Source organism: Crassostrea angulata, chromosome 10 (assembly GCF_025612915.1).
Source record: "Crassostrea angulata isolate pt1a10 chromosome 10, ASM2561291v2, whole genome shotgun sequence".
Taxonomy (NCBI): Eukaryota; Metazoa; Mollusca; class Bivalvia; order Ostreida; family Ostreidae; genus Magallana; species Magallana angulata.
Genome location: NC_069120.1, coordinates 11,529,726 through 11,552,372, shown reverse-complemented (window position 1 = coordinate 11,552,372; position 22,647 = coordinate 11,529,726). Strand labels below are relative to the sequence as shown.

The following is a 22,647-nucleotide window of genomic DNA, read 5'->3' as shown; positions in this document are numbered from 1 at the left end:
TAGATAGAGTATTGGATTATGGAATGTGTGTAATCTTTCTGGAAGCACGGGTCTGGGAATATTTTTGTAAAATTTATCTGTTCACTCTTTTGTGTGGTGAATATCCGTTAGAAATACTGTCCTCTTAACATAGATTTGTATATCATGTCTGGAAATATCCATAAACTAGTGTTATAACCAGTTGTTAATTGGTAACGACAATTTATTCAGCTCTAAGTCTTGTAAATCGGATGTCTGTCTGTTGACACTAAATGGCACTTATCTTAAAATTGATGCTCTTGCGCTGTACTTTTTTGGTCAAAATATTAAGATTTATATAGATACTGATTCACCTAGTCAAGGATATGCTAAACTCTCGTCTGTACAAACTTTTAAGATCCACTCAATGCCATATTATTAATCATAGGAGACTGTCATTGATGAATATTGTACTTGTATTTAGTCTGATTCATCTATTGAGGCGAATAACATGCACTGCTCTACCAAATGCTGGCTAAAAATATTGGTCGATTCGCCATTAAATGTTCAGTTGCAAACAACCATGGGCAAAGGGGGGGGGGGGGGGGGGGGGGGGGGGGTCAGTTCTCTTTTTTGTGAATGTGTTGCTCCCATATAGGTGTGCATATAACTGTGTTTTATACAATGAGGCCACAAAGTATCAAACAGTAACCAAAATGTTCGATGACCAAATAAATGCCTCAATTTCACGACGTCATGTTGCGTTGTACACGTTACATAAAAAATACAAACGTTGATTCCTAGTACAAGATCGATAAAAAATTATTCTCTTTGCGAAAAGGGTAATACAATTCCACAAAGGATTATATTAATGGCGTAGATATTACAAGCTTGTCTAGCTTATAAATCAGAATCATACAGGAACAAATTGGGAATACATCTCCTAACTAAATTTTAAATCCGTCACGATCTTGGATTCCCAGTGCAGTACTTGAAGTAGAGGGACAGTTCCCGACAAATTATCTGTATTTCTCCAAGGTCCTTTCGTGACTTGTGTATTTATGAACAATATCTTAGATCATCATTAATCCAAATAGTATTATGTTTGGATACTGTCCTGCAACATCCCAAAAATCAATGCAAATTGGTAATCATTTTGTACTTGAGAAAACGGTTACAGGCTATCGACAGTTTTTTTTCTTCTCTTATTATTGATGAAGTAATTTTCGGAATGTAATGCGTTTTTTCAACGATTTTTAGTAAAAACATTTTGAAGAAGTCTCAAGAGTTCGTTGTCCTAGAAATACAGTCCCAGTTGTGTGAAATGCAGGCGCCAAAGAAGAGCCAAAGTGCTGAGTTCCTGATGCGGGGAGACCGCAGCACTGTATAGATATGCAGGAGATACCGGTATGGTTACCATTATTTTTTCAACAATTAAAGCTACATTTTTTTCTCTCTTTCTCTGAGTTACTGGAGGCGATGTGTTATGAATCCAATATGTTTCAAATTCAAGTGCCTGACTCGATCGATGACAAAAGACCCATATACCATATGCTGCATTAAAACAGTATAAGTAAGAATTTGAGGACGCGCTACAGCGGAGACGTCCACCTATGTCGTCCCCCCGGCGGAGTCCGGTCAATGTCGACCACGGATCTCCCTATCTACTGAGGAAAGCCAGGTAAGTCGATGCTTTTACATTAACCACCCCCCCCCCCCTTAATTTACTTTACCGAATGAAGGGATCGTAATCATTTCGATTGTCCGTTTAATTCAGAAGTGTCACTGTCACAACACGGGCGACGGTAATTCTAAAGGTTGCGTGATGCAGGTACATGTATAAAAGCCTTGCATTCGCGTTCTCGTCGAACAATTAATATTTTAGTAGTGCATTAGGACGAGAGATATTAAGCCTTAAGTTGTGCAGGACTTCAGATTTGATCAAACATGCTGCTGAACTGGATCTGATAGGAACATATTCTCTTTTGAGAAGTGGACAGGCATAGCCTACATCCACTTCTGTGGATCTAGGCTATGCCTGTCCACTTCTCAAAAGAGAATAATTGGAACATTGTCATGTTTAAAATATTGAATTTGATATGTGTGTATGAATTCAAAATTTACGATATGACAAGTACCTCCCAGCCAATGTCAGAATTATTTAAATTTGAATATATCATGTGTGTCATGTGTAATTTCTCCTGACGTCACATAGGTCATACAGTTAAGTGGGGTTTCAGTTTCTCTTCAAATATTTATGGGCGTACGTTCACTTCTGAGTCACTTCATCTTGTAACCACGACTCTTCTTTACTCTTATAAATATCGGAAGTTATGGTGAACCTTAAATTGTAATATTTTATACATTTAAACACGACAAGAAAAGTTGCTACAAGCGAGACACCATTCGACACCCCACCAAATTTCCTCTCACACACACAGTGACCTTTAGTCCCCCCCCCCCCCCTCCCTCCCCCCCCCCCCCCCCGCATACACTACAGAGGTTGTCCTTTGTTTGCAACAGTTACATGTATATGGCCATTAATCGACGGGCAAATAAAGGCATTATTTCACTTTAGTAGCAGGATAAGCCGTGATCTTTTAGATTAGTTTAGATAGGATTGATTCTTAGGTTTCGTAAGCAGACTCATCACTGCAATAATCAATAGACGTTAAGATTTGGTTTTCTACAAAATGTAATGACAGTTCTTTTACTAGTATCTATACTCCTGTAGTAACGATTGTCAACTCATTCGATTGCGTGTTTATATTGTATTGCACTGGCATTCCTGGAAACGGTATGTTTGTGTTGAGTGTAAACGGTCAAGTCTGAAGAAGTCAATTAACTTCTATGCTATGAGATTCGACGGATTTGTTCTTAAAATCATTTCTTTTCAAATAATGTTGTAAGATAGACGTGATAAGATATATTTTATCATTTCACCGCCTATGTTACAACAAAGAAAGGGCAAGACCCAAATATTCAACGGCCAAATAATTTTTCACAAATGTTCGTCGAGTCAGAAAACTTAAGTACTAGAAGTTTCTTTGACTAAGAGTATATTTTCCTTCATTAAGGAAGCAACACAGACCATGCATAATGTCTTTTCGTCCTCCAATAAGCCTTTAACGAAATCAGCGGATGTCCTTTGCAGGCGTATGCTTGATAATGCTGCATCATTTAGCGCGAGGAACATTGTAGGTGCAGCGCCGAAGGATGCAATAAGACTCCGAAGAATTGAAGCAAATGTATTGTAAACCCGTTATCACCAGATAATTTCTCGTTATTCAGCTCGAAATATTTCTAGGTATATTGCCAAAACGACAGCGAATGTTTCAATAAATAGTTTTTATTTCTTAAAAAAATAAATGTTGAGGATGAAAGATGTAAGTAATCAATTCTTACAGTACTAAATCCTGTCGATGATTAACAGATAAAAATCGCTTACTGATGAAGTAGATTCAACGTTGTAAATAACAGAAGTAGATACGGCTGATATAATTAATTAGAGATGTTATTGATTTGTGAGACACATTAAATGGGAAATGAAACGTATCAACTCATGGGAGGAAAGGGAATTCTGATTTTTTCTTGAAACGAGAAACATCTTATGGAAGATTTTCATTTTACCTTAAAGAGGCTTTACTTGCAATTTAGATCTCAAAATCTCAGTGCATATTTTACAAATGATATCGGGCCAGTATGCATGCATATTAACATTTCATATAAGTAAAGCAGCATTGCCATACAATATTATGACAGTTGTGTCGTTTGAGGTAGAAAAACGCGATGTGAAGTACATAGAAAACCCGATGTTAACAAACAGCAATACACAAAAGACGGTGTAAATTAAATGGTGATTTCACAAATAGAAAACACACAGATACGAGCTATTGGCACCAAATTGTGGAACAATTACTGCAATTCACAGGAAAGGTGACTCTGCCTAGCAATCCCATTTCATCGGAACTCGATATTTCCCGATGTAGTAGTGAAGAGGGCAGCGGCAGTACAAATGAAAATCTTGATCACGCTATAGTATTTCTACGAATCTGTGCAGATCCCTGGGGCAGCCTCTCTCTATAGTGACAGCCAGGAGACAGTACATCTTACGTCACTGATTGACTATTGGGAATATCGGGAATCTTTGAGCCCTCGTCATATTCACGCTGATTTTTAGGCTTTAGAAAGGATTAAGTGTCCCGTAGAAGAAAGTACAAAAGGAGATGCGTTCACCAGACATGGTAAACGTTTCGCTAGCTATCTTGGCAAGTGCGTAGTATCTGTAGTGCAATGTAAAATGTGTCGTGGAAAAGGACATTTTTAGCCACAGTTTAGCTAGATTTCCTTTGCCATATGACCAGTTCTAAAATGATGACTCTATGTAAGTCGTTGGAATCGCTGACGTCATCTCGCCAAAGTCTCGCTGCTTCTGTTGAGAACCAGGAATCGCCCTACCTAATTCGGAAAGTAAGGTAGGTCAGGAGGTCGGAATGCCGCTCAACAAGATTGACCAAATTTGGTGTGTGTGTGTGTGTGTTTGTTTGTTTTTATTCTCTCTCTCTCTCTCTCTCTCTCTCTCTCTCTCTCTCTCTCTCTCTCATGTTACATATTAACATGTATTTCAAAGAAAACCAGTGATACGGCTTCAATTCAAAAGAAAAGAAAATATGTGCTATTTAATCACAATTACGCGTTTTATGAGGCCTGAAAACTAATTTGGCACAGTCTGTGATCATAACAGGTTTTTTTTTTAGATATTTCGATAACCCTCAGAAACGGTTAGATTACACGTGAAAATTTGGCTTTTTCCAAACGGAGAATCGATTCAATAAACCCAGGACTGTTCATATGCATATCAAAGTCTGAACTGTTGTCTACTTGAGAATCAATGAGATTGCTTCCTCCATTAAAAGACTTCTGAGTTTCATTTAGGACCCAACTTTTGCCAAGTCTGGGTGGTACTGTTACAATTATCGCTGAGAAAAAAAAACAAACCATTAAGTTTAAGGTTTTCTTCTGGGGTTTTTATTGATTAATGAACGAAAGAAACAGTGGTTCGGTTCAGGACATAACATAACAATATGTACATGTACTCACCTGACAGAAAAATGTGTTCTTACGAAAACTCATTTTCTAAAACACTATCTTACATGATTATTGTTGTCATTGGCAACTGTTGTAAAATGGTTAGTTTTATTTATACAAAGTAGATGTGTGACGCTTAAGAAACACATTCTGTTTTCATTTATGTTGCACGGTTTAGGTTTTTGAAAACAAATCCAGTGAATTGCCTATCTTCTCAGATCAAGGTTGATTGTGCAGTATAGGGTCAAAGTAACCATGGCTTGAAATAGTCAATTCTAGGTCAATTTTTTCAGTGGAGACCGGAGATCAGTTCGTCCAGGTGCCCCATCGGAGCCAAATGAGTACAACTTCAACTATCACAAAAGAGGCCTTTTTATCATTATAAATAACAAGAATTTCCATCCGTCCACCGGTAAAGAGTCACGCGAGGGGACTGACGTAGACGCGGAGAGACTGGAGGAGCGGTTTCAGGACTTGGGGTTCGATGTTCGACGCTACAATGACGTGTCATCATCCAAACTACTGCAACTTATGAACGAAGGTAAGCAATAATCTTACTTATAAACCGATTACTGCAGTAAGTAGATTTAATTTGAAATCCATACAATGTCTCAAAATTGTAATTATTTACATACTACGAAAGCCTTGCGATATGGTAAGGGCAAAAATGATATGTACCAATATTGCACTACTTATTTATTTACTTTTTTATCATTTTTTTTGTTAAGAACATTTAATATAATCTTACAGACTTTGAAACAGAGTATTACGAAATACATCTTATGAATTCCAAGGAAAATGGGGCATCGTTTTACTACGAAGAAAAATCTCTACGTTAATTCGATTCTATGTAGCAGAACTGACAAATCGTAATGATGCTTATTCAATAAACATTCTGACAGTGTCAGAATAAAAATTCTGGCAATGTGTCTTCCAAATAATGCAACATCTAAACATTAACTGCTGTCACATCCCCCAGTAATGAATGACATGACCTCCGAATGAATGATTAATACAAGTGGATTGATTGAGAGGTCGTTGGTCTCTTTCAGCCTCGCAGCTCGACCACTCCGATTCCGACTGTTTCGGGTGTGCCATTTTGAGTTATGGAATTGAGGGAAGGGTGTACGCCACCGACGGAATGCTGCCTTTAGATGTCCTCATTGTTCCCTTCAAGGGAGACAAGTGCCCGATGTTGGTTGGCAAACCTAAACTTTTTTTTCTACAGGTTTGACTTTGTCTTTCTAGCAACTTTTCAATTATCGTGTATCGAAACATACTGTCATTAAGAATAGCATGCTTTTGTTAAAAAAAAAGTGTTTCCTTCCCTTTTCAGAATTCCTTTGAAAACACCCTGATAAGGGCATTTATCTTGACACCATGTATAATAATGGTAGCATAATATGTCGTTTATCATACAATATCCAGTCTCCATGCGGGACAAACGCACCAATTACATTTATCATGAGACATTAAAATATGAGCGGAAACATATTTTTGTAGGACGGCGCAAACAGAATTTTGTTGCTTAAATTTTTTTTTTGGACATATTTTATGTAATAGTTAAACAGCATTTATTACTTTACACAATACAGGCATGGTATCATAATTTAACAGTTTTCACATTTATCGATGTTATTTGTATTTTAGTATAATGTGTATTCCTGAATCATATATATGGACTCCTTTGAACCCACTGTTCGTGAAATGCCTGTTCTATGTTCATATTTGTCATTTTGTGTAGAATCAGATGACAATGAAGTGTACAGGGTTTCTTGTATAGTTTTGTTTGACAAATCGAGGGTATGGGAACCCCAACAATCCACAAAATCTGTGCCACCATAAACTCTTGGATTTAGTTCAATTTATACTACAGGGCGTCCGGAACGATATTTAAACAATGACGTTAAGGATATAAAAATATATTGTTTAACATATAGGATTATGAAGTTTATAACCCTGTTATAGTTTGACAATGGTAGCTCACCAAGAATAACATTCGAAACATTAAAACCAACTCTTTCAGTGGTCTATCTATCGTTTGTTATAAACAAGAGAAAAAAGTGATGATGAGAGAGCTAATCTTTACCTCTGTTGTCCAATTTTTTAGTAATTCTGTCGAAAATAAATAATTCCATGTAATATCATTAAGGTCTTTCGTTTCCAACGGAAGACCTTATTGTTATTGCTTTGTTTCTTTTTCCCTTTTATTTTTTTTTTTTTTCTTACGCTTTTTTGTACAAGCGATTTTTTGAAAACGACTTGACCGATTTTCGTGAAAATTTCAGATCTTGTAGATATTGATAAAAACCTTATATATATTTTTTTATTTTAATGACGACAAATATTTTGAAAAGCAATATAGAATAAAAGATGCTTAGAATGATGTTTTAAACAATATTCAATCATAAAATTTTCGTTATCTGGCCCCAATAAGGAGATTAGGGATCGGCCCCTAAAATGTCCTTTCCCAGATAGCTCTTAAACGGCAAAGAATTTTTAAACACTTGTTGAACAAAATATGTTTAATATCAAAAGAACTTTCGTATGATGCCAAGAAAAAGGGGCTGGCCCTTCAATTTAGGGGCCAAAAGGGCTCTAAAGTCTTTCTTCTATAGCACTTTACTGAGAAATGTTTTGTAATATGTTTAAGAAGCAAAAATGTTCATCTTTCACTAATAAAACTATACATTATAATTATTTTATTATGCGTTACGTAATTAGGGGTTTTAAGGGGCCAAAAGTCCAAAATTTCGATCGAATATATCTCAAAAAGGACAAATATTTTGAAAAGCAATATAGAATTAAAGATGCTTAGAATGATGTTTTAAACAATATTCAATCATAAAAGTTTCGTTATCTGACCCCAATAAGGAGATTAGGGGTCGGCCCCTTAAATATCATATCCCAGATAGCTCAAAAACGGCAAAGAATTTCTAAACACTTGTTGTACAAAATATGTTAAATATCAAAAGAACTTTCGTATGATGCCAAGAAAAAGGGGCTCGCCCTTCAATTTAGGGGCCAAAAGGGCTCTAAAGTCTTTCTTCCATAGCACTTTACTGAGAAATATTTTGTCATATGTTTAAGAAGCAAAAATGTTCATCTTTTACTAATAAAACTATACATTATAAATTTTTTATTATGCGTTACGTAATTAGGAGTTTTAAGGGGCCAAAAGTCCAAAACTTCGATCGAATATATCTCAAAAAGGACAAATATTTTGGAAAGCAATATAGAATAAAAGATGTTTAGAATGATGTTTTAAACAATATTCAATCATAAAATTTTCGTTATCTGGCCCCAATAAGGAGATTAGGGGTCGGCCCCTAAAACGTCATATCCCAGATAGCTCAAAAACGGCAAAGAATTTCTAAACAATTGTTGAACAAAATATGTTTAATATCAAAAGAACTTTCGTATGATGCCAAGAAAAAGGGGCTGGCCCTTCAATTTAGGGACCAAAAGGGCTCTAAAGTCTTTCTTCCATAGCACTTTACTGAAAAATGTTTTGTTTTATGTTTAGGAAGCAAAAATGTTCATCTCACATTTATTTAATAACATATTATAATTATTTTATTATGTGTTCCGTATTAAGGGGGTTTAATGGGTTTTAAGGGGCCAGAAGTACCAAACTTTGATATCATACCTCAAACAGAACAAATATTTTAAAAAACATTATTTTGAAAATCAATATAGAATAAAATGCTGAAAATGATGTTCCTAATAAAATTCAACCATCAATTTTTTTTTGTTGCCTCAATAAGGAGATAAAGGGTCAAATATCAAAGTCAAGGTCATATAACCTTCATAAAATCGCACGGAAGACCTCCTCGTTGCTCGCAACGAGATCGTGTCTAGTTTCTTATTATATTTACACTGAATTAAACTGAACAAGTCATTCATTCTTAGCCTTCTGCTTTTATGCATAAAAGTGGTGCAACTTAATGAAATTATGCTGTCATCACTTTATTATTACAGAGTTATGATCCTAACATGATATGTATTTGATTATAAACGAATATTAATATATTGTAGTGCATAGATGTATATGTACGATTAATGTTACTTATGAATGCGATTCGGAGGTGCATGTACACGAATCCGCACGCAACACATGCTTTATAAGATATACGTTTTGTTCCAGTCCTGTCGCTGTCCAAACTTAGAACAGTCTGTGGAAGACTCGGTGTCCTATAAAAGCTTCCTGTCCGAGGATTCCGAACGGAGTTTCTCCGGGATGAGGAAGATCCCAGTCGAGGCTGACTTCCTGTTCTTTTATTCCACTGTACCTGGTAAGGCGATGGAATTTTCCGTTGAAAATATGCATGCTTTTGTTATTATAGAGAATTATCCGTATTACAGTTTTTTCAATACGAATGACTTACTGTGTCCTTCAATATGAACCCGATTTGTTCTACATTGCTGATTTTATATGCATTTAATAGGTAAACAGTCAGAAGTCACGATATATGAAGGCAATGCTTATTGATTCACATCAATTGTCCATCTTTTTTCAGGTTTCTATTCATGGCGGAATCACCAGGAAGGATCATGGTTTATCCAAGCCTTGTGTATCGTTTTGGAGAACTATGGTTCCAAAATGGAACTTCTGCACATGCTCACTCAAGTCAATCGCATGGTGACGTATGAATTCGAGTCGTGTTCGGATGAACATTTTACGGATGAGGTCAAACAGATGCCTTGTATTGTGTCCATGCTTACCAGATATGTGTACTTCCGGCCAAAGAAACCGGATATCCGGGATTAAAGTGTGGATGGAGGATAAAATATATCTTAATGGTTGTGACCAAATGGATGTTACGTAAAGCAAAGATTGCGAAGCATAAGCGGTTAATTAAGAACCATCACCAGGTTTCATGATATACATAGATAACTTTAGAAAATCCATCGAAGGAAGATTAAATTGATAAGTATCTCGCCACAGAAATACGAAAAATCATGTCACGTTTGTTCCTTTCAGATACATTTGAAGCTCCGTGACATTAAATCTAGATATTGCTATTGATTTATTGTACTAATATGATCATGCCTTTGTAGTTTTGGCGAATTATACTGAAAGATAATGTCATAACGATAGACTAAACCCTGATAAGGATTGTATTTCTATTACGTTATTTCTGGGCTACAGTGCGCTCAGATTTTGTTGCAAAGATACAACGGCCAATCATTGCCGAAAACATCTTCTTTTGGAAGCTTCTTATTGTGCTTCAGTGTTGTACAAAAGGATGAGAACTCAATAAAAGGAATGGAAATTGTCGATAAATAAAATCTAGTCATAATACAAAACTTGTTTCTGCTAGATTGATGCCGTTTGAACCAGTATGGATAATCGGGCGTTTTGTAAGTAATCATTTATTATCTACCCATCACGCGCGTATAATCGCATTTTCCTCTTATGTAGTAGGTCTGAGAGGGAAAAGTTCTCTATTTTTGTAGACATTCTTATTTAGACCAATAACAGAGACCAATACTGTGATTAATGTGCCAACAATCATGTACAGATCCGGACAATCACATATTTGCGCATCTTTTTTTTTACTTCTTTTCGTCCAGCATTTTATTGTTGAATATCATTGGTCTATCATTTATTTATGGCGCATTTCAAAATTAAATGATGTGGGTTATTTCTGAGTAAGTTTTTTTTTTTGGCCAACCGAATTCAGTACGAAAATTTGTCCTCTTTTTATTGTAATACAAGAAGTGTTTTTCTCAATATTTCCCTTATTTATAGCGATTCAGTCTCGCGTCTTTCTGTTCAGTTTCAGACAAATACATTCTGACCTCAAAAATATCACAAATTTAGTTTCTCGCATTTTATTGTAAAAAAAAACCTCTCTATTTATACAAGAACCCCTTAGAAAGCATAGATATGCATTGTGGGATGCTGAATAGCAGGATCGCTTGTCAGAGCGTTTATACAGCTCTAGGCCATTCATATGGATCGTGTGGCAGAGAAACCTCTTGTTAATGTTTCATTCCTACAATAGACTCAGTCTGACATAATGACAAATATCCAATTCTTACTAAACAACTGTTGGAGACCAAGATATTGCCAACGAGTCTGGTTCATGTGTATAGTTGTGGTTGGGAAAAAGCCAAATGGACTTAACTGTCAGTTTAATTAGAATTCAATACCACCAATAGAAGAACAAAATCAGTGGCTCAATATTAACGGGTTCATTGCAGGCACTGACTCCTCTCTGGAAGAAATTAACCCTTTCCATCATTTAGTAAGCACTATACCAGTAATAAAGTTTGGATTAAATTCAATAAAACACGTTTATAGCGAATTAGAATGGACCAACAATTTACTTTCGTTATAACTATAAATCCTTATATCCGGTAGCTTTTAAACAGTGACTTATAAAACTGGATGAAACTGACTTCGCTGAAAATGTGAATTCATTTTAAGTGTGTTTGCAGTAACCAAGTTATACTGTATTGTTGCTTTTATTTTGACATTCGGGGATGCAATTTTAAAAGTCAAGTGTGTTTTTTGGACAATCAAATCAAATCTTTGAACCTCTTGTGGCTGCAACCATGATACAGGGATAAACAGTCAATTATTTGCAATAAAATTTCAGTAATAATTCCTATTTATGGCTTTTGTGTAGTCATTTGGTAAAAATTGTATTGACAAAGCAAATATGATTTGCGGGAGTTAAATCATGCGACAATGTTAGAGATTAACTGTTGAATCAATGTATAATGGTTCTTACATTTAGTTTACTAAACAAATGGTTCATTGCAGCTACTGATCCCTGCCATATTTTACATAGTTTACAAATAGTTAGAAGTCATTTTAGATTATAACCAAAAGTATTGTTAAACAATTTAAAAGATATATATGTCATATGAACACAAAATGTAAAAAAAAAATCAAAAACCTTAATTATTCGATGCATGTTGAATTGTTTGAATTGTTTGAAATGTAACTTTTTATATTTTTATGACTAAACAAAAGTTAAACAAAATTAAACATTTTTCTTGCAAGTCAACATTTATAATTTGCAATTGCATATTAGTAAAACAATATTTTGACACGATAAGGCAAATTTCATTTTTTGAAGCAAAATTAATATGTTCTGCTGCAGTCTAAAACTGTTTTCAGCAAACATAATTACGCAACCTAGTGTAAAGCACTTGGCTTCTGATGATCTAAATTTAGGTATTTTTTCTGCGTTATTAAAAGTATTAACTAAGTTTCACATGAAAAACGTACAGTTTTATTTTTAGACGAAGAGCAATAGCAGTCTGTCAAAAGCCGAAAGTAAACTGATTGGTCATCAAATTTAATATAGTACATAATCGCAGCGGCTGTTTAAACAACACATGCAGTATATTACATTTTGATTATCCTAACAAAGTTAATAAAGATAATCATATAATGCGTCCTCGATAGATATAATCTTAGTATTAAAAAAAAGTTGCATTTTATTATTTACGTTTGATATTTTACTAGTCAATACCAGGAACACAGAAGATGTTTCTCAGATTAAAAAGAATAATATCGTGATAAAATAGTATGTATTTACATTCGCATTCTCACATCTTAAGGGGTTCTGAGTCCACTCGTGGTTGTGGGACGCCATACGGTCACGTGTGGACTCAGGACCCCTGATGTTGTGATTATATTACGGTCCGTGGTCTCAGTACGTTCAGCATATGAATTGATCCCAGAATTCGGTACTTCCAATGACGTTTAAAAACAACGAGGCTTTAAGTTATCAAAATAATTTATTTGGATGCATATATACTTATACTTTGTTTGTATAATTCACCTTGCCTTCTATCACTTTGCCAAAACTCGTTTTATAAGAAAGATACTACTATCCCTATTGTCTGCCTTGGTGTATTTTTTAATTTACCGGATGGCATGATTTGCAAAAAAATACAATTTTGTCATGTTGTTAATTTTGTACACATTGCCTTTCGGTAAATCAAAAAAATTACAAGGCTATAGATCCGACAGATTAATTAAGCCCAGAAAAGGCAAAAACAAAACCCCCCAAAAAACAAAATGAATGATTTGCTTTCTTTAATAAGATGATGCAACCAGTTTGCTTTATGTAAAGTGTAATGCATTCGGCAGGGCTTTGACATGCAAATCGAATTCGATACACACACAAGCTATGAACTAGATTTGAAAAGTGCGTTTTTCCAATTGGAAAATATTCATTTACATCTAATGAAAAGTCAAGGCATCCATCAAAAAACGAGACCAATCTTTCGAAAACTGAAAAACTGAGCACTGCATAATTGACAATCAGCTATTTTCTGGTGGCCAAAATTGTAAATGAATTTGTCAATAAGGTACAAATAAGCCTCTGTCAGACAAAGTGATGGATTGTTCTGCTCCAACTCGCTAGTAAACGGCGTACTCCTTAAAAGAAAACACGAAGTAACAGCAATACTTCAGGAATAAAAACCACAGATAATTGTCGAAGGATCTGTGCTGAACAGAAGCTCATAATACCTTGTATGGACGTACTCGTAGAAAGCTTTTATTGTATTGATGGAAATTAAAGAACGATTAATTTACTAAAAACGTTGGTCAGGAAAGTTGGATTTCAGAGGAAACAAAATATCTGACTATTTGATGCCATGTTTACAAAGCATTTTTGCTTTCATAATTGAACAAAATGTAATTTAGAACCATTTTAACAAGACCTTGGATTTTCGGTAAGACGCAACTACCTATTTCTTGCATCAAACAAATTAAAAATGACGCCGGTTTCGAGTAAAATATACACAATTTGCTAAGTCTTAGAAACTTAAAAACTTAATGAAATAAATAGGCTTACGTCACATTGCTGTTTGACACAATTACCCAAAGTCCAAGCTCTTGTTAAAATGGTTCTATCTTGAATCCTTACTTATAGCATGAAGGTAAGAATCGAAAACTTAATTGTGTGGTGTGTAAAGTATACTTTTAGGATCATCTTCATGTTAAGCTAGAATATGTACAAGTGCATCAACAGCCAAATACAAAAACATCATTCTTTGATAGAGTTTTGGCTGTAATATATGAATTAAGAGTTGCAATAACCTAAAAGCATGAAGTACTCTAACATAACTTTAATCCTTATACATGAGATGGCCAAGTAACAGACTGTCCCTTGGAGTACCACAAAAACACGAAAATAAATGCGGCAGAACGATTTGTAGACAAATAGATTGGTCTAAATCTGTTTTGCAAATGACAGTCATAGTAATTAAGTATAATGGATGTATATTCAAAGCATTTTTGAGTCCTTGACCACACTTCGGTATTGCTGTAATATCACATTATCACAAAAAGCACCAACAAAAAATGCTTATAGCAGGACGGAACAACAGATGAGTCAAGGTCGCTTGAAAACGAAACCCCAGACGACTAAAGCAAAGATACTGGGCGATCTAATGTCTCCTATTACTCATACTTAAGATGTCGATAAATGGTCCTGGGAATGGTTTTATCTAGTCATCATGGGAATCAATGCAAAGAAATATACCATTGTGTAATATTGTGATAGCGTGGTGACAATGGGTGTCAGTATCCTCTCAAAGTCGACTCAACGTAACCAAGACGACTCAACGTAACCAAGACTTTCAAAAGTTATCCAGAAATAATGATTTTATCTAGACTTCTCAACCTTACCAAGACATATTAACAGTACCCCGATAGCCAAAACTATGATGACATATCAAACATATCCAAACACTCCCTAGAACATTGAAGAACCTAAGACATTTTAACACTACCCAAATACGTCAACACCACCAAGACACCTCAACACCACCCAAACACCTTAACACCACCAAGACACCTCAACACCACCCAAACACCTTAACACCACCAAGACACCTCAACACCATCCAAACACCTTAACAGTATCCAAACACCCGAACACTTTCCAAATATCTCAACACTATCCAAACACCTCAAAACTTTCCAAAAATCTCAACACTATCCAAACATCACAACACCTTCCAAACACCTTAACACTATCCAAACACCTCAAAACTTCTAAAACACCTCAACACTTTCAAGAAACCTCAACAGCACAAAGACATCTCAACACTTCCAAGACAGTTCAACACCACCAATACACCAAAACACTTCAAAAACATCTCCACAATACCCAAACTCCTCAACAACACCAATACACTTCAACACTTTTCAAAAACATTAACATCACAGAGACACCTCAACACTATTAAAGCATTAATGACAGGGAACCATTCTATTATTCTTCTTTATTGGAGGAATCATTTACATTATAATGTTGCAAGTCATATTTTCTCAAATTTAATATTCGTTGTGGTTGGCACACAAAGAGAATGATTAAATTGAATTACACTAGAATTGTCCCTTGGAGTACCACAAAAACACGAAAATAAATGCGGCAGAACGATTTAGATTTGAAAAAACTTTGTTGTTGATTGCTTGTAATCAGCTGAAACAAATAGACTGACACTGTGCACTAAGATTCCATTGTTTGTAGTACATGTATATGGATTGGATAGCATTACTGTAGTAGTGTTTTCTTTGTCAGATCATATCAACGAAAACACCACGTCTCAGGTTCTCTATATTTATTATTATATCATTATGAACCCTTTAAAAAGGGTAACAATAGCAATTTAAGCATTCATTATAACAGCAAACATATTACATTAATACAATGATATTTTCAAAGAAGAATTAATTTGTTTTAAAAAGTTTAATAAATGCAAAAAAACCCATAAAAGTTATTCCCCTTATATCAAAGTGATATACACGTATTTATATAAGAACTTGATCATTGATGTCGAGTTCACACACACATTTATAAATATAATAATCATTTGAGTTGTACAGCTCTTATGCATAATATATAATAAATATTTCTATACATGCATACCTGATAATGGATCAGGGTTCCAATATGGTGCAAGACCCGATTAATGGGCGAATACCATTCAATAGCTACCCGAATAATAAACATACAAGACTGATATAAAAAAAAATTCATGTACATGTACTTTGATTCAACCAGAGCTTAATTTGATCACTATTTAGTGAAACTCATTATATTGCACTAAAATTACATTAAAAGTAAGAAACAGATTACATGTAGTTAATAATGGAAAATAAAGAATTAGTATGAAAAAGAAGTCAGCTTACAGTCGATGTCCTGAAGTCTTTCGTGATTAATTTTATATATATATGTATATAGTCAAGTAGTCAGAATATCTCAGGAACAAAATTGATCTCTTAACTGGCTGAAAAACTATCGCTCTCTCCCTGACCAGCACAAAGAACTTAGCGGGAATCCCTCTCAACCAATGAAAAACACGGATCTCATAAACTGCCCTAAGGACTTATATGTATAAGTTAATTATTACGGAAAATCAAAACATCATGGATATTCAAATACGCGTACACGAATTGTAGAAATATATAGTTGCATTTGATTTTTAATCATTTCAATAAAATCAAACTAAAATAACACTCTACCACATTACTTTAATTCCAAATGCTGCCGCTTGGTGACTAGAAATATTGTTAATGTTACTCTGGTGAGCGATGTGGCCCTTGGGCCTCTTGTTAACTATGGGTTTGTAGTTTTGATTTTTTTTTACACAAGTCCCTGTCGTACTAAGTAACTACTACCACTTGATCACATTGTTGAAGATTTAAGAGTGATCAATATTGAAATTGCACCCATATGTTCAAAATGTTTTTAAAAAAGTACTGGGCATTTTGGCAATGCCGAGTTCTGTTTGGAATCGGACGTCAAACTCAAATGCTGACGATAAATGGGGGTTCTCTTTCGTTTTTAAATTATTTTATATCACAAAAAGTATGGTTTAACACTATTGGTACATGTATAATCTTTTTGTCATATTTATAACTGAAATATATATGAAGATAATAAATGTAAATTGTATAGATAAGTACATGTACTGAAAATTGTCAGTGAAAATTTCGGACCAGTTATTTCAGATATTTACACTTGAAGTTCAAGTAAATGAATACGAATGTACATTTTAATTAAATAATACTAAGAGAGCTTACTTTTTTTCATACACGCACAAATACCTTATGAACTCAAAATGATAACAAAATATCGCAGTTGTCTCTCTTGTCCCGCCGTTTGACAGCTGCGCCGCTGCACAATTTGCATGACTGAATGGTGGTCATCTGTCACTGGTGCACGAGATTCACAGACTGAACGCGACACTTGGCATTCGGGGATCACTGACCCAAACAAGGCGAACGTCCTGCAGATGTTGTGGGGATTCAGTGGACCCTTTCTTTAAACTCCTTATTCTCAGTCAAGTTTTATAAGAAAAAGTTTGAATCATATCACGAAGGGTAAGTGTACGACTTTTTTCTTTCTTTTTTTTTCTTACTGCAAACAACACTGATTTAAGTTAAAAGATGGGCGTATGAGAATTTTTTATGACATATTATAAATAAAAATGTGGATGTTTAACAATTGTAACTTGCGGCCTCGTGTATTTAGGCCTATAGCTTGAATGTGACTGAGACTGGCCTGGCCTGTAATAGGCCTATCTGTGTACGCATAATATCCTTGCTAATCCTATTGTCAGTTTTTTTCTCTGGAGAACAAGTATCGAACATTATTGAGCCATTGGAACCCATTAGATTATAAAAAGAAAAACTGTTCAAAATGTAACGTTATATGATATTGCCATCAGCAATTCTAAGATTTATTTTCCATTGTGACCTTCACCCTCTACGGACCTCTTATGACCCACTGCTATATTTTGAAGTCAATTTATTTCACTAGATATACATGTACTGTTAATATATTTTTGATAAAAACCCACGAAAATTATCAACTACCCAGCCTTATGTAGAGACAGACTTGACTGTTATTACAAAAAAAGAAATATACTCTTATATTCTGTAATTATAGATTGATAATGAAGTCTTAAGGTCATTACATGTCAAGGACATACTATACACAGTATTGATATTATAAAATTGAAGTATTAGGTTTGGCTATGGGATCAGGGATGGAAGTCTGTTATTTTTTTTGCCCTTTTGGAAGGAAGGTGACAGCTATATACCGGTAGGCATAAGATGTTCTAATGAAAATTTAGGTCTTTTAAATCTAAGTCAGAACTGCTCGTGTATACCTTTAATGTACATATTTGATTATTTTATGTAAAGACAATAAATTTCTTATCAATAATCAAGGATAAATCAATCAAGATTAATCAATGCCCCACCCCCCTCCAACCCATTATTGTAGATACACCACAAATCTTTAATCTTTCAAATCACTTTCTTTATAATAAGAAATTATTGAACTATGAAATTACAAGGGTTTCCTACTGTGAGTATATCATAAAGATAGAAACAACAATAAGGATTTCGGCATCCCTCCTTTAATGTGGTTGAATTATGTTATATCGTATTAAAGAAGACTTTAATCTCGATGCAGCTGTTTCAATGCCTTGAAATCCCTTGCATATTTTAAACCCCATAATCTGTAAATCAATGTCCATGAAGTTTTCAAAGGAAACACTAAAGAGGGGTACCTGAAATTCCGCAGACGCTAGGCTATAGGAGAGAGGGAGAAGCCTTTGGTTGGACCAACTTGTCACCCTACGATTCTACGATCGGTGTTAGGTGTCATAATGTCTGATAAATAGCGATGCTCTCCTAGTATTTTTCTCATTTACCGTTATCACTAGTTTGGTGTTTGCTCTGTTGTCACCACTTCAACTAAAAGTATTGTGCTTTTGTTTTATAAAGGTGCTAGTAAAATTCTTTGGGGGTAGGTTGTTCTCTTGTTTGAAGAGAATAATTTATCGATTTTCAAAGTTAAATTCCCGTTTCCTTCACTTTGGGAGGTAGTATGAGCAATGCCCTCTATCATCAAAATACCAAAGATGTATCTTTTTTGGCTAATGAGGTACATTGTAATTTCAAAATAATTGACAATCTCTATAAGTTAATGGCTTTGCTTTCAAATTATCTTTATCTATCTTAAACTGTCTCTTAAATAATTCATATTTTTCTTTACCAATGTATGTAAGTGACTTCTAAATTGATTTTTCAGTATTTCGCGGAAAAATGTTCCAAAATTGTTACAATCAACAAATGTGGTTTTCTTGTTCTTTTTGAATGGTAATGGTGGTAATAATCTGTTTGTTGAAATCTTTTGGGTGAAAAATGTACAAACAGAAACAAATGGGGGCATTATACAAATGATCATTTGATGGCAGTAACAGAAGATCTAAAAAAATTGGCCTGGCCCAAAATTTGGCCTCTTTAAAAATTTTTGGCCTCAAAATAATTTTTTTCTCACATCTTCAAAGAGTTTTTATTGAATTTTTATAGTTTTTACAAATGACATAGTGAAGGTTTATTTAGATGTTGATGATTAAATGTTCTGTTCATAGATGCATAAAATTGTCTTTGATCAAACTTGGTTATATGTTAAACGTTTTTTGTTTTGTTCAATCATTATAAGAATGTTAACTGCTTTTCAGGTTCTTATGAAATAGAGGAACTAATTTGGTTAGTGAATATAAATGTTTCAATTGCTTCACCAATAGCCAAGGGAGAGGATCATGAAATAAGGTATTGTGTTAGTAACCAGTACAATTTTTCCTCATCTGCATTGGTGACCAAAAAAGTAAGATTCTTAGACTCGGTGCCTGGTCTAATGTAAATATATCATGATATATTTGGCATTGTAAGTAAACACATTTTCACAGTTCATTTTTCTATGGGATATAACTCCTGCACTATGGCCCTTTAGTACAAGAGATTGAGTTTGATGCTTATTTTTCTAACACGTACATTGGTACAGGTATATATGATTCATATTTTGTGACTTTTTTCTCTTGAAACCCTCAAGTGGATCACTTTAGAAAAGAAAAAGATCTAGATATAATATTGAAAAGAAAAATGAAAATGTTGCATGTTGCAATTCATGTAATAAAGTGATCACATGTATTAGCTGTAAACTTACTGTATTTAGAACATATCTATACATTTATGTAGTTGTATTTTATTTTGCACAAACACTATGAATTACATATGTACAGTATTCTTTAAAAAAATGCTTTTACATAGAATACACAACAAATATTAACATGTTTAAAGTATTTTACCGGTAAACAGAAATGATATATGATTTGCTTGAGTCATTTAAAAATGTAATTATTCTGGACTCTTGCATTCTTGTCAGTATAAGAGTGAATGTCATTTCAAAGTGACAAATAACTATTTCTTTCCAGGACAAGAAGTATATTTGTTATTGTTTTTATAAAATAAGATTTATATGGCCAAGTTTATGATATGATATACCTATAAACGTTGCGTGTATTTTCCTTCTTTACAAATGATTTCAATTTTTATTCATCAGAGCAATAAAAGACATGTTCCCAACAGTATAGAATTTCATAATGCACTCTAAAGTCTTAGAGATAAGTAACGTAAATTGGAAAAAGGTGTTTTTTAGTGATTCAAATGCTTGAAAATCAGCCAAATGACATTCGCCAAGCCTTAGAAATGTTGAACACAATTAGTTTTGAGTTGGTTTTTGGAATTTAATGTGGTCAGACATTGCATGTGACTACAGAAAACCTAGCAGCATACAAAACCTTCTGTAATTTGGAGAAATATCTGAAATATGTAAACAATAAAAACATCAGTGTCATGAACCAAGTGCAGATAAATTCTTCTAAAATGCTATAGATTTACCGTTATTGGAGAGTTATGATTTAAACCCTCTCTGCCATCTTGAGGAGAGACCATTGATGAGGATGTTTACTTGTAAATAAATCTGCTTTGAGCATGAAAATTACTGTTCACCTCCCATCAATCTCCAAAAATCTGTCTTGTCGGTGAAAAATGATATAATAACTCGGGATATGGTACAGCAGGCGCTGCCCTGAATTTAGCCAGACCCTATCAGCAGTTGTCTTCCTTGTAGGATATGTTGGTTGGCTTCAACTTCAAAAGAAATGGGCATACACAGCGTGATCTATGGACTACCCATATGGCTAACAATTTAGAAGCTGGAATTATATTCCACAATTGACTGATAAGAAAAGAAATTTTGGTATAGTGTTTGTTGGCCATCAATCATGAATTCTTGCTCTGACAATATTCGTTGTTCTGATGTTTTCGAGTCCAATTGCTAATATACGGTTGTTTTAAAAATTCTGGTAATGCAATCAAGTTCATTGAACTTTTTTTCGCTATAAATGACTAAGAATCTGTAGTTTCTGTTTTTGTGTAGAGTTGGGAACACTTCTTCACTGTTGGTTAAAATTAAATGGAAAGATAATAAAGTGTCATATGACTCTCTCATTAAAAGACATTCAGGCAAGAGTTACTGCCCTTAGATTTGAAAAGGTTCTACAGCTTGTGGGAGCGCAGCTAGGATTTTAAGGCAGCAGAAAAAGATCAGCATGGAGTAATTTCAAAGGCTTAATTGGATTCATCTTTCTGTTTAAAAAATAAGACCAGTCCAATGTTATGTACTTTAAGGAGTAAATTATAAGGTGCCTCTTTTCTTTAATTAAAATCATGATGCATGGATTGAAAAATTGAATACCTGTAGGTAAAATAAAACAAGGGGTTAATTATTACAGTGGTTTATGTATAGATAAACAGTTTCTCAAAATTGTCATTGATGAATTCAGACCAAGTGTTGAACCTTGCTTCAATATCTGCCAAGTTAAAGGATTTTGTTAAAGAAATCTTTGAGATCAGTAACTCAAACACCTATAATGTAAAGGGCAGGGAAAGATTTATGATGTTTTTCCATTTTCTAATCCCCTGTTCATATTGTATGTCATATTAGTGTGTATTAAATAGGATCTGTCAAACAACCTCTGCTCCAGCTTTTGTATCTTCATGCGATGTATTGTGTCATTTTCTGATTCAGCCACTATTCACCTGCACAAAAAAACACTTTTGGCACCTATGGGGAGTCGTCAATGGATTAGGACTACACACACAGGTTCATTGATATTTCATAAGTACCTGAAAATCCATTCAAGTACCATAATAGGGCATTCTCATGTCCATCATAAGCAGTGTTCATTGAACTCAATTTTTTTTATAAATGTATGAAAATAGCAAAATTAAAAAGGTACCCTGCATGGTCTATATGTGTCCAAGTGTTGAAGACTGATATATTCCAGAAGAATGCAGGGTTGTTGATTTGATCAATAAAACCTGATGTATGTAAAAAATGAGAAAAATAAAATTGTTCGAGAGATTGTTTAGCTCAGTTTTGTCTGCATCATTGAGGCAATTCCTGACAAGTTTGTGCATTTCCAGACAGTTTGATGGAGCTATAAATCTTCCACATTCTTATTTTAAGTGTGTTTTTTGGATTAAAGAATCACATTAAATATGAATGCTATATAAGAGGTTTAAAAAACATGTTGGCAGTTTTTGTTGTTTTGTTGAAAGATGGTTATCAGTTTTTGGTGTTGTTAATAAATGTGATTTCATTTTTTTGTGAAGAAAAAAAGGTGGAATATTTCATGCTCATATACTGCTTAGGCATATTATTTTCATGCACTTCAACACATCAGCTTGTAGAAAAA

General features: G+C 34.3%; 2 protein-coding genes across 7 annotated transcripts in view; both read left to right on the top strand.

Moving 5' to 3' along the window:
• Positions 1–1,166: 1,166 nt before the first annotated feature.
• Positions 1,167–10,356, top strand: LOC128167531 (caspase-3-like). 2 transcript variants are annotated; one of them, XM_052833318.1, is made up of 6 exons: positions 1,167–1,365; positions 1,472–1,639; positions 5,340–5,587; positions 6,099–6,274; positions 9,194–9,341; positions 9,567–10,356. In XM_052833318.1, exons 2-6 carry the CDS (start codon positions 1,572–1,574, stop codon positions 9,815–9,817), a joined length of 891 nt encoding a protein of 296 aa, XP_052689278.1. In that variant the 5' UTR covers positions 1,167–1,365; positions 1,472–1,571; the 3' UTR covers positions 9,818–10,356. The 2 variants fall into 2 exon arrangements, with proteins under 2 accessions (XP_052689278.1, XP_052689277.1); XM_052833317.1 differs by lacking the exons at positions 1,167–1,365; positions 1,472–1,639 and adding an exon at positions 3,931–4,433.
• Positions 10,357–17,215: 6,859 nt separating this feature from the next.
• The window catches only part of LOC128167521 (inactive tyrosine-protein kinase transmembrane receptor ROR1-like), an 83,503-nt gene continuing 78,071 nt past the window's right edge, over positions 17,216–22,647 (top strand). For 3 of the 5 annotated variants that reach the window (XM_052833290.1, XM_052833294.1, XM_052833287.1), the window contains exon 1: positions 17,217–17,413. The gene's annotated coding sequence lies outside the window, so the exon portion shown is untranslated. Of the gene's footprint in view, positions 17,414–22,647 lie in introns of all 5 variants that reach the window. The other 2 variants (XM_052833292.1, XM_052833295.1) reach the window with 1 other exon arrangement.

What these genes read in the sequence shown, in the direction of transcription:
- LOC128167531 (XM_052833317.1), top strand. Translation starts at nt 4,315, where the DNA reads ATGACCAGTTCTAAAATGATGACTCTATGTAAGTCGTTGGAATCGCTG. An exon ending in ACTGCAACTTATGAACGAAG is followed by an intron (nt 5,588 to 6,098) that starts GTAAGCAATAAT and finishes GGTCTCTTTCAG; the next exon opens with CCTCGCAGCTCGACCACTCC. An exon ending in CTTTTATTCCACTGTACCTG is followed by an intron (nt 9,342 to 9,566) that starts GTAAGGCGATGG and finishes ATCTTTTTTCAG; the next exon opens with GTTTCTATTCATGGCGGAAT.